Source organism: Miniopterus schreibersii, assembly GCF_964146895.1.
Source record: "Miniopterus schreibersii genome assembly, chromosome: 2".
Classification (NCBI taxonomy): domain Eukaryota; kingdom Metazoa; phylum Chordata; class Mammalia; order Chiroptera; family Miniopteridae; genus Miniopterus; species Miniopterus schreibersii.
The window spans coordinates 98,852,460-98,864,575 of NC_138102.1; the positions used below are offsets into that span (position 1 = coordinate 98,852,460).

Here is a 12,116-nt window from a genome sequence, read left to right on the forward strand (position 1 = left end):
TCAAATAGGAATTACATAAAGAGCAGATATTCCCAATAAATCAAGTGAATTCCACAAATCCTGCCTGTCATATTCAGGACCCCATGCCTTTATTCAGACAAGGCCGAGGAGAAGGCAAACATTTTCATTCTCTCCAAAAATACACGGGCCTACAGTTAAATATTCTTTTTTTAAAAAAAATATGTCTTTATTGATTTGAGAGAGAGGAAGGGAGAGGGAGAGAGATAGAAACATTAATGATGAGTCATTGATTGGCAGCCTCCTGCACGCCCCCTACTGGGAGTCAAGCCTGAAACCTGGGCATATGCCCTGACTGGGAATTGAACCTTGATCTCCTGGATCCTAGGTCGATGCTCAGCCGCTGAGCCATGCCAGCCGGGCCAGTTAAATATTCCTTAAAAAAAATGAAACATTATTTCTCCCCATCACTCTGCTGTGAAATTAAGAATGCTTCCCCTGACAGAAATAAATCACATAATATTTAAAGTAATGCCATAAGAAACACATCAGAGTACTTTCAGGCATAAGATCAAATCACATGGCAAAGATCATCCCCATTAGATGAATATAAAGAAAATACTAGCTGGTTTTATCTTTGCTTCCATAATCTAAATAAAACAAAGAACTCATCAAAGAACCAAATGCATTTGGAAGACACAGAATATACTATACCATTATTAAACCCAGTTTTAAGATAATGAATCATTTACAGAATTCCTACACGAAATCTATAGCTAGAGGAAATGAAGGAGAAACACAGAGGAGGAAAGTGAGAGAAAGTAGCAAGCAAGATAAGAAATCACCTGGCACCTTGGACAACTCAAACAAGAACTCAGGGTGGCAGTTTACCACCCTCTGCCTGGAGTGGGGGGAGCAAGAGGAGGAAAGTGCCCAGACCCCAGCAAAGAGAGGGGCTCCCTGGGGGCTACAAGTGTGTGTGCGTTTGTGTGTGCATGCTCATGCGTGCACACGATGTTTGGCCTCCCACAAATTTATACATTCAGTGGGGAAAAAATATGCTGGAAAGCTTGGCCTGAAGGCCCAGTATGGCAGGAGAAATACTGCAAGGTAACTCATGCTTTTATATGTCAAACTGCTGTTTAAAAGTAATTTTCCTTTTTCAACTTTTGACATGAATTTCTGTGAACTACTACAGGGAACTATATGTAAAGTGCAAATCAGGTCAGGCAATAGAAATAACACCCTTTTTGTGATAATTTTAAATAATTCAAGCCATCAAATGTGTTACCACACACATCCTGAGAAATAAATCAAGATTTTACAACGATCCTGGGACAAAGATTTATGGGCCCCTCTAAGCCCTGGAGTGCAAGAAAACTGGAGAGGAATTAATTGCATTGCATTTAACCAACACTAATCAACTACCTTTTCTTGTTCCTTGGAAGGAGCACAGGACCCCATGCCCATGCAGGAAAGATGAGTGTACCTCCCAACTTCTCCCTCTGTCGTGTTCCTGTTCCCTGATCTGCCCTCCCAAACTCTCCCAGTAATGTCTATCACATGAAACAAATGAAATACAAAAAAAACCCCACAAAACTACCTCCAGGGGTGCTGCCGGGATTAAGTGAGTTAAGGAGGGCTGGGCATGAATGACAAGTCCAGTGGGTAATTATGGCCTTGCTGCTGGTGGTGAGTACAGTCGCACACTGTCAGTTTGGGCCATGTCTAGGTGTGTGCCTAGCACATGAGCCAAGAGGGGGAAGTAAACCACGTGCTCCCGGCTCTGCCATCAGGACCCACTCATAGCACATACCTGGAAGCTGGCAGCAGGTGCCCCCACAGGGCTAAGGGTCACACACTTGACACACTGTGGGAGGCATCCTTTGGGGCTTCACTTTCTTTCCTGTGACCTACTTACAAAACATCTTACCCAGCACAGCTCTGCCCCAGTAACTCTGTTCCCTGGAGCTTTCCAGGTCCTCTGGAAGGGGGTCTTAAACTCCAGGATGCAGAGCCCACAGCCAATTTATTTGGTTCCAATTACCTGCTTTGAAGATAATCCATGGCAGGAGAGGGAGCAGAAACAAACAAACTCTGGCTCAGCAACAGGGGGCAGGGCCTGCCCTTTCTTCATTCTCAGAAAATCCACTGTCCCAGAACTTGTGGATGCGCTGGGTAGCAGCTCCATCTATCCATGCCCAAGCACAGGGTGGAGTGCCCTGTCACTCTTCATGGGCTGGGGGCAGAACCACGGCAGGCAATGGCTGAGGATCACATGGTTTAGCGTGTGTACTGTTCCTGGAGCAGGGCGTGGCACTTGCTAACTGCTCTGGGTGTTAGCAGGTATTATCATTATCACTATAAATTTATAGTTTCTTTTCTTTTTTTTCTTTTTTTTCAAAATATATCTTTATTGATTTCAGATAGGGGAAGGGAGATGGAGAGAGAGATAGAAACATCAATGATGAGAGAGTCATTGGTTGCCCCCACAACCCGGGCATGTGCCCTGACCAGGAATCGAACCCTGATCGCCTGGATCCTAGGTCAACGCTCAACCACTGAGCCACGCCTGGCTGGGCTAAATTTATATTTTCAACTGTTCAACAGAAAATCAAAAGGTGGTTATGTGGGCATTCTGAGCCACACATGATGCTGGGAGTGGGGAAGAGGAATGAGCAGCTCTCCAGGGAGCTCATGTTTTAACAGGAGACAAGTCCCTCCATCAATGCCAAGCACAGAAGTGTGGCTCTGATGGCAGTCCTTCTGATGGCAGTCCCTAGGGAGAAACTGGGGGTGGAGGACACCTCACCCAAGAAGAGCAGCAGAGAGAAAAGAGGCTTCTAGACAGGAAAGCTCAGGGCTTGAGAAAGTAAAGTCCAGGCAGCAGAGACTTCAAGGACAGGAGCAAGAAGCCTGGAAAACAGGCTTCTGCATATAAAGCTCTGCCAACAGTCCAGTGTTTCCAGAGCGTGGACACCTGAGGGGAGGGAGTAGCTGGGGCCTGGAAGAGATGAGGCTGGAGATGCAAGGGCATGTCATGACAGGGGTTGGTGTTAGGAAATCTGGTTGTATTCTGAGCACTATGAAAGCTTTCTAAGAAGGCAAGTGCCATGTTGAAACATATGCCTTAGACAACTCTCCACGGGTAGCATGTGGGTAGGCCATGGGGAGGACATAAAAGGACACAAACACACTGTCTGGAAAGCTAAAGAGCCGGCAATGACAGATAAGGGACTGACTCAAGGTGAGGCAGTGCCTGGGCACAGTAGGGTGGTGAGCATGAGCAAGAGCAAGTGTTGGGGATATTAAAGCAGAATGGACAGGCTTGGAGACAGATCCTAGGGGTGGATATGGGCGGGGAAGGAGAGTCCACAGGTTGGGGGGGGGGCATAGGTGATTCCGGGTTTCAGATGGGAGGGACTGGGCAGACTGGGCTGCCATCACAAGCTAGAGAATAAAGGAGGGTGAGCAGACGTGTGAGAAAACTCAATTTGGTACCCAATACCCTGAGGTGTCAGTATCTAGTAGCAGCCTGGTCTCCAGGTATGGTGCTCAGCACGGAGGTGTGTGAGGAGAATTGCTGACTCGATGTCTCCACAGTACAGTAGAGCTGAAGCCCTGAGACTGGTCAGGAGACAGGAATAAGGGAATCCCCACCTTTCAGGGGCAAAATCGCAAAGAGGACAAAAAGGAAGGGCCAGGCAGAGAGGAGAAGCAAGGGAGACGGCCACTGTTTAAGGAGTTCCCAAGGTGTTAGTTTAAGGAGCTCTCTCCTTAAAGCTTGCAGTATAATGGGAAGACGCCGAAGTACAGGAGCCCCTGGCTCCAGGCCTGCTGGAGCATGAGGTCACTGGTCAGAGACGCAGAGTCTAGACTCACACCACCTGGGAGTCAATCCAGGCTCTGCTGCTCAGTAGCTAAGCAACGTGGGACCAATGACTCAGTCTCTCGAAGCCTCTGCCTCCCTGCAAAGGGGGAAAATTAAACAAGAATGAAATAAGTCATTACATGTTCAAGCTCAGGACAGGATCTGCCCTATGGGAAAAGCCACTGAGCCTTTTGCTCAGGTGCCAATAACAAACTTAGGAAAAGAGATATGCTGCATTGGGGAAGATGCCAGCACAATTTTTTCTACCAGGGCAAATAGAGAGCTGGACAACATTTAGGGTCAGGGAATCTCTCTGCCTGTTCCATGGTTCTACCACACTTACAGTGATTCAGCCTTTTCAGAGAAGGAATGAGAGGAGGCCTGGCTCCCACCCAAGGACGGCAATGAGGGTACAGACATGACATTCCTCCTCTTCTGAGCCCACTACCTACCCCACCTTGTAACACATCTCCTGTTTTATCAAAGAACTTAGGAGGAAAAAGCCAGGACCAGTAGAGTCTATGTACTATATGGCAAACATATTTACAGGAAGGACAGGAAATGGGAGGAAAATAAATAGGAAATAACCATATATTTTAGAAAGAAAATGGTCATTTGCTTCGAGTTATATCTCATTTAAACAAATGATATGAGAACTCATGTGCCACTCAGGACATGAACAGAAGAAAATTCCAACTCAAGCAGTTTTAGGGGAGATACAGGACAGATTGAGTCATAGCTAAGGAGCAGAGGAGTCCCAGGTCATACAACCTGCTCCAGAACACATGAACTAAGTCCAAGAGAGCAAATATCAAAACACAGGATATCAACACTTTGTATAATTCCTTCATATTGCAGGAGTATTATTGAACCACTAACTGTCAAGCTAACTTATAAAAACACATTTATGCTTAACTTTTAGGTATGTTATTTTTGACATACAAAAAGTAGGTTTTAAATGCACCACTGTCAGGACCACTGACCACGGTACCCACAATCTGTGACATTCTAATGCCTGTAAGAAATTACTTGTCTAGTGTCTAAAAACCTTTGCTGTAACAATCCACTCCCTAGTTTTAGAGACTTATGGCCCACATGACAGCCCCTCCAGAAGCATTTGAAAATCGGCCAAACAATGCTGGAACCAGAGAAAGACTTTTTAGTTTGAATTTTGGGGGTTCTGGTTCCTTTCCCCAGTAGACAAAATGCCACACTGAGCATTGGGCCTCAATTCCATATGTTGCTGTTTCCAAAACAGCCCCTAGTATCACTCAAGACAAAGCCACTAGCAATCACCCAGTAATCATCCAGTTTAGATACCTGGGCCTAGGGTGGCCCAGGCAGGGTTCCTGTACCTGCCAGCATCTTCAATTCACCTGGAGCCTTGTCAGCAATGCAAATTCACAGGCCTCATCTCTGATCTTTTGAATCAGAAAGATCTGGAACCCAGAAATCTGTATTTTAAAAGGGGACCCTGAAGAGGAATCTTTAGGACACTGAGGATTCTCATTCTTGTGTGGGAAAGGTTGACACACACTGGGATGAACAGCTGGATAGGCCCTCAACGGAAATAACTGGGGCTATTTTCACAACAAGCCTTGGTCATTTCTTTACCTGCCTTTCCTCCCTTCATCTCATAAATGGAAAAACAAGCTCCTGCGTCAATACCCTTAGGATCTAGAAAAGATAAATGAAGCGTAAAGAGCCTTGAGCTCCTCACAGGAAGCAATGATGCAAACTAAAATATATCACCTTTCAGATCATAAAATATTCTTTTAAGATCAAAAATAAGTCACAGCCCTGGGGAAAAAAATGGCACTGCTACACTTGAATACATTCAAAACTTATTTGATGATATTTTTATGTACTTTTCCCCCTAAACCTGTAGGTTTACATCATAAAGACTTTCCTCCTCAACTTCTACCAAAACTTTGGTACACGTACATTTTGAATAAAGGCTTAAATAAATTGATTTTGTCAAAAAAGCCTCTCTTCTTTAAAAAAAAATCTATTCAAATTGCCTCCAAATCATCTCTCCAGCAGACCCCTTCTGTGAGCTCAGCCTACAGATCTAACTGCCCACCTGACATGTTACCTGAATATCTCACATGGACCCCACTCAACTTGTCCATGCTGAGCTCATCATCCTCACTACCACCTAGAAATAAATTTTAGAAAAACGTTTGAGTACTTAATGCACAAAACTGTTTACTTACAAGTGATTAAAGTGATAAATTTTATTTATACATATAACTATAATAAATTTATTTTTGTTTAAATCCAGTCCCTTCACCACTAGTGCCAATACCAGTAAAAAACAGCACTCTCTGCCCACGGCTCAGGACAGAAACCTATGACTCCTCCCTGACCCCACTCTCTGTAGGCCGCTGTCCCTCTACCCACTTCACCTATCAATCACTGTATCTTAACGATTTTTATTCACCTCTCACATAGCTGAGCCTAGCAGCCTCCTCACTGGTCCCCCACATTCACACCCCTGGCAGGCCTGCTCTCTTCCTCCCTCCACTGACTTCTGCTTCCCCTTCAGTTCTGAGTCCTGATGTCCCTTCCTCTAGGAAGCCTTTCTTGAGCCCATACTCCAAAGTTTCTCAATGGCACTACTGACACTTTGGACCAGATCACTGATTCTTTGGCGGAGAAAAGGGGGTGTCCTGTGCACTGCAGTATGTTCAGCAATACCCATGGCTCCAGATGCCAGTAGCACTTCCTGCCAAACCACCCTGTGACACCGCAAAAGTCTCTAGGCAAGGACAAACATTCTGGGACAAACTCCCGGAGATCCCCCTCTGCTGAGAACCACTGCTCCAGACTCCAAGCTAAAGCCACAGCACTGAGCACAGCTGTCATTGCATAGTCTCCAGTGTAGTATTTAATGTTATCTTCCCTTCAAGACTCCAAGCTCCATGAGGCTGCAGAAGGACTCTACCTGTCTTCTTTCTGCAACATCTCCAATCCTTAACACATAATAGATGCTTAACCCTTTTTGAATAAATGAGGAAACTTTGAGTACAGTTTTTCCTACTATTTTAATACCATTTTAAAATTGTTAACATTTTCTAGTAGTCCAAATCAGCACCTACACTGAACCGGGTTTCTTTGGGAGGGCTTCGTGAAAAGAGCTTTGAAATAGGGTATTAAGTGAGCCTCTTGATCAATAATGGGTCTGATGAACCCCAACACTCACCATAACTTTTCTTTTCTATTGGAAGCGATGGATTTAACACTCCTGTATATTGTTCATAAGTAAGAATCTATGCAACACCAAAAATGGGTCACACATAATGATACAAGGAAGCAAAACATTTAACATTTGCAGATTCCCCAAAAGTAATCCCTATGTGCCTAGAAATTAGGCTTGCTTTATAATGTTTCTAATGAGTAACAAAACCCAGCCCTTCATGTTCTGAATAAGGTGTTATTGGGATTTGCTCAAGGGGTAGTCCACACATTTGCCAGAGAGGAAAATAACAAAAGGGTCCCAACATCTCCTCCCCACCACACCCTCATTTGAAAAAGGTTCTTCCCACCTCCCATCCCACTGTCCCCTCTCTACCCCAGGGGACCAAAGAGCTTGACTACTGGCTACAAGCAAACTCTCTTGGGTCATACTCATGTTCAGGGGGCCATGCCAACCTGGGGGTCCTAGGATACCCAGACAACAACAAATCCATCCATATGGTTAAAATCTGAGCCAGTAATGTCTGTGTACTCCCTAAGAAATAAAAGGAGGGTTTAAAAATCAAAAATTTTAAAACACACACATGAGTCAGGTCTGACTCTTGGTGTCCTAAAATGTCTGGCTCACTGCAGTAAAAAGAATCTGAGCAAGACCTGGCTTAGAATAAAAACCATCCCTAATTTTGGCAGGTGCTAAAATATACAATCTTGACCCATACAGAGCAGAATCAGAGATAAGAAATATAAAATTAAGTATCTATTATTTTACCATTGGTTCAAAAAGCTTCTTCACAGATGTACCAATTAGGATTAGGTTTGGCTGCATTAATAAAAAAACTCAAACAATTGATGCTTAAACAAGACAGAGGTTTATTTTTAATCTCAGGCAATACAAGTCTGGTAATAAGTGATACAGGGCTAGCATGGTGCTCCACATCCATGCGGCACCCAGGTGGTTGCTATCCTTTCTGCTCTACCATCCTTACTACTGGCTTCTGTCAAAGTCACCTCATGGTTACAAGATGGCTCCAGCCATCAAATTCACATAATAGGCAATGGGAAGGAGAATGAAATAATGGCAAAAAAGGCCTGCATGCAGCTGGGTCAGCCACCTTTAATAAGCTTTACCAAGACCCACCCCAAAATCTCTACAGAGAACTCCCTTGCGACCCATATTTGCAAGGGCCACTGAGAAACATTTCGTCACTGGACACACTGCTGCCACCACCAGCATTCCTCTACCCTTGCCCTCACCCCCTGTATTACTAGTCTGCTAGGGATGCCACAAAAGAAACCACAGACTGGTTGACTTAAACAACAGAAACTTCTTCACATTTCTGGAGGCTGCAAGTCCAAGATCAGAGTGTCAGCAGGGCTGGTCCCTGCTGAGACCTCTCTACTTGGCTTGTAGGTGACCATCTTCTAGCTGTCCTCCCAGGGCCTTCTCTCTGTTTGCACGCATCCCGGGTATCTAGTCCTCTTCTTACAGGGCCACCAGGCCTACTGATTAGGAGCCCCCCTTTATGACCTCATTTAACTTAGTTACCTCCTTAAAGGCCCTATCTCCAAATATAGTCACACTGGGGATCAAGGCTTCACCCTAGAAACTTGAAGGACTCAATTCAGTTCATAACATTCCTGATTATCTGAGATTTTAGTCAGGAAAAGAAGGAACTAAGGGTTATCAGGTAGGCAGGTAGCAGCCTCTGCTACAATAGTATGTTAAAACTGGAAGAGATGGCAAAGTTCCAGTATTTTATCTAGTATATGGCTCTCATTTTATAGAGCAACCACAAAAACTACACAGTGGCTGACCTAGAAATGCGAATAAATCTCTGATTCTAGAACTGAATTGAGAACTGGAATTACAGTGAATTTTGTCTGTATAATCATAAGGGTTTAAAATAAATTTTCTATGGACTTCTCTCTAATGAATATGTTACAATTTGTGGGGGAAATATACTATATACAACCAGGCCAACCTTATAAAAAAAAGTTTAAGGTATTTTTAAACACTATCAGGAGTGTCCAAATGCCTTAGAACTCCTATCATATTTTCTGTTTTTTGTTTTTAAATTCTTTTTTTTTTTTTTAATATATCTTTATTGATTTCAGAGAGAGGAAAGGAGAGGGAGAGAGAGAGACAGAAACATCAATGATGAGAGAGTCACTAATTGAGCCCGCAACCCGGGCATGTGCCCTGACTGGGAATCGAACCCTGATCGCCTGGATCCTAGGTCGACGCTCAACCGCTGAGCCACGCCCGGCCGGGCATCCTATCATATTTTCTGTTTTGGATAGATTCCAAGAATCTTGATTTCATGATTTGTAGAGTGCCCCACCCCAACATCAAACCAGAGCTCAATAAAATGAATTCATGATTTATTTCAGACCTCCAAGAATACAGCTTCCTGTCTGTACCTATCCATGAAAGCCAGTTCACAAAGTTCTCAGAGAACTTTTCATAGATTCTTATTTATTGTGTTTATCTGACAACTTCACAATGCTAGGAGACATCTCTAAAAATGTGTTAAGTCCTCTGGTGTGGCTCAGTGGTTGAATGTCCACCCAGCTACCAAGATGTCACCAGTTCAATTCCCAGTCTAGGCACACCTCTGGTTGCAGCTCAATCCCCAGAAGGGGGCATTTAGGAGGCAGCCCATTGATGTTGTTTCTCCCTCATCAATGTTCCTATCTCTCTCTCTCCCCCTTTCTCTCTCTCTCTAAAATCAATAAAAAACATATTTAAAAAAAATAAAGTAAAAAAGTGTTGACATTTTAGTTCATTCTGTGTCCTTTCGCATAGTTATCAACTTTGAGCAGTGCAGATATTCCCTCGAGGGCAATACAAAATAGGTATACACAGCAATACAAATGTGCCTTTCAGCCCATACATTTATAATATATACAAACCTTATATTCCCAGGACAGCATTATAAAGTGCAGGGCTATAAATAGAATCCCAATTTCAGCTACCACCCACTCGCTTTGGTTAGGTGCAAAACTTCCAGGCAGCAAGCCAACTAATGCAGCCAGCAGTCACCTCGTCCACTCCCTTCCAGGCTCCCTCTCCCAGGGCTGCCCCAGCAGTGTCCTTCCGCCAAAGCAGATCTTCGCCAAATTCGGTGGCTCCCCAGTCCCTACAGCCTTCTCTGCCCAAGGTGCCCGCACATTTTTAATTACACTGTTGCTTACTAAATCATGCGTGTGGGCAATTAATTACCACTCAATTTTCCCACACTGAGCACCTACAGAAATGCCAGGGGTGCGAAAATAAGGTCCTTGTTCAGAGAGCTTCAAACCAAGCAAAAACGGGCAGCAAAGGTTCCGGTGGGTGGGCTGCCAAACAGCTACGTGCAACAAACGCGATGTTTTTTCCTAAATCACACCATTCTGCCGTTTCTAACAATCTAAAATTACTGCCTCTTAAGTTGGACACACAAAAGTCTGGGATAGACGACGATAACCCTGAGAACACTGAAAAGAGAATCATTTCCCCCCAAGCTTTCAAACTTTGAACAAATTTCATCATGAAAGTTAATTACAATTATTTTTAAAGAAAAACTTTTATCGACATCATTTTTTGATAACGGGGAGAAATTGCTCTTCTGAGGATGGAAGAAAAATGGGAGGGGGCATTACAGCAGCAGCAGGCCCAAAGGCATTGTTTCCAGGAGTGCTACTTCCCCCCCAAAAAGACCCAAGATTGGGGGGCGGGGCACAGCAGGGCCTCCGGCGTGCCAGCGCCGCCCACGCCGAGGCCCGGGTACGCGTCCCCCCTCGGCCAGGAATCAGGGGGCGGGAGGGGCTGGTGCCAAGTTGGCGCCGTAGCCTCGGGGGCCAGGGCACGTCCGTCGGTCCACGCAGTGAGCCCCAAAGGGGTCAGCAGACACGGTCTCAGCCCAACCGGCGGTGCGGTCCGTGTAGGCAGAAGAGCCGGGAAGTGCGGGTCGCGCAAAGAGATGCGGGGAGACGCCAAGAGGTGCGGGGAGGTAAGAGGCGCGCGAGGAGGCGCGGGGAGCGCGGGAAGGGCAGCTCACGGGGCGCGCGGGCGGCAGGCGGGGGGCGGGCCCTCGTCCTCCTTCCAAAGTTTCTTGCGGGCACACGGCTACTCGCGCTTCCTGTGGGAGTGACGCCTGGCGCTCGCCGCTCGGCCGGAGGCCGGTCCCGGCGGAAGGAGGAGGAAGACGCTGGACGGACCGGCCGCGTCGGGGACGGCGGCAAAGACGGGCAGGGGCGGCGTGTTCCCTAGCCGGGGCCTCCGGGCGCCGCGAGGGGGCGCTGCTGCGGGGAGGGCCGGACCGTGGGCCGCGGGCGCCGGGTCGCGGCGCAGATTGCCCGGCACTGCCCTCCGCGCGCGGAAAGCCCGCGCCCCGCCTGTGCGCGCCCGGCCGCCCGCTACTTACCCAGCGAGCAGGTGAGGAGCGAAAGCAGTGCCGGGAGCGCGCGGCGGCGGGCGGGTGGCCGCATCCGGGCAGCAGGGCTGCGCGCCCTGCTTGGGCGCGGGGACGAAGACGCGCGGGGAGCCGAGCTGCGCCTCCGCCGCCGCCGCCCGTGCAGCCCGGCTGACCCTTTTCCGCGGCTCCCCCTCCCTGCGCCGGCTCCGCCCGCGCCCTCTGGCGGTCGGCAGCGGGAGTTCCGTTGTGCGGGCCAGCAACGCCCGCCTGGCCCTTCTGGAGCTGAGAGGTGTCAGCTGCGTGCCCCCTCCTTCCAGGCTGCTAACCTGGGCTCTCTCCGACGCTAGTCCCCACTCCTCCCGTTCCCCCCCTTTACCTAAGCCCCATTCTCTGTCGTCATTCCGTCACCTCTCTTTCCTGGATATCCAGCAATAGATTAGTAGTTCCCCTTCTGACCTCCAAAGTGATGGGGGTGGAGGGAAGAATCACTTTTCCACCCTGTTATTGTACCATCTGCTATTTTGAAATCAGTAATTCAACTCTTAATACTCTTGGCACCACTGTTCTACTTTGATGAAGGTGTTTTTAATCAGCTCAACTAATTTACTTAATATATATTTTTAATGGATTTGGCCAATAGCTTAGGCCTGAAATTTGGCTTTTAATAGAAGTCCGTGTAAATGTAATTTTAA

The 12,116-nt window shown here is 46.7% G+C and overlaps 2 protein-coding genes across 4 annotated transcripts in view; one reads left to right on the plus strand and one right to left on the minus strand.

Moving 5' to 3' along the window:
- Positions 1 to 11,630, minus strand: part of B3GLCT (beta 3-glucosyltransferase) — a 102,035-nt gene extending 90,405 nt beyond the window's left edge. For both annotated transcript variants that reach the window (XM_081129720.1, XM_081129719.1), the window contains exon 1: positions 11,434 to 11,630. In XM_081129720.1, coding sequence (XP_080985846.1) covers positions 11,434 to 11,497 — 64 coding nt within the window. In that variant the 5' untranslated portion in view covers positions 11,498 to 11,630. The remainder of the gene's footprint in view (positions 1 to 11,433) is intronic.
- Positions 10,711 to 12,116, plus strand: part of HSPH1 (heat shock protein family H (Hsp110) member 1) — a 56,171-nt gene continuing 54,765 nt past the window's right edge. The window contains exon 1 of one of the 2 annotated variants that reach the window (XM_081129717.1): positions 10,711 to 11,019. The gene's annotated coding sequence lies outside the window, so the exon portion shown is untranslated. The remainder of the gene's footprint in view (positions 11,020 to 12,116) is intronic. The other variant, XM_081129718.1, reaches the window with a different exon arrangement.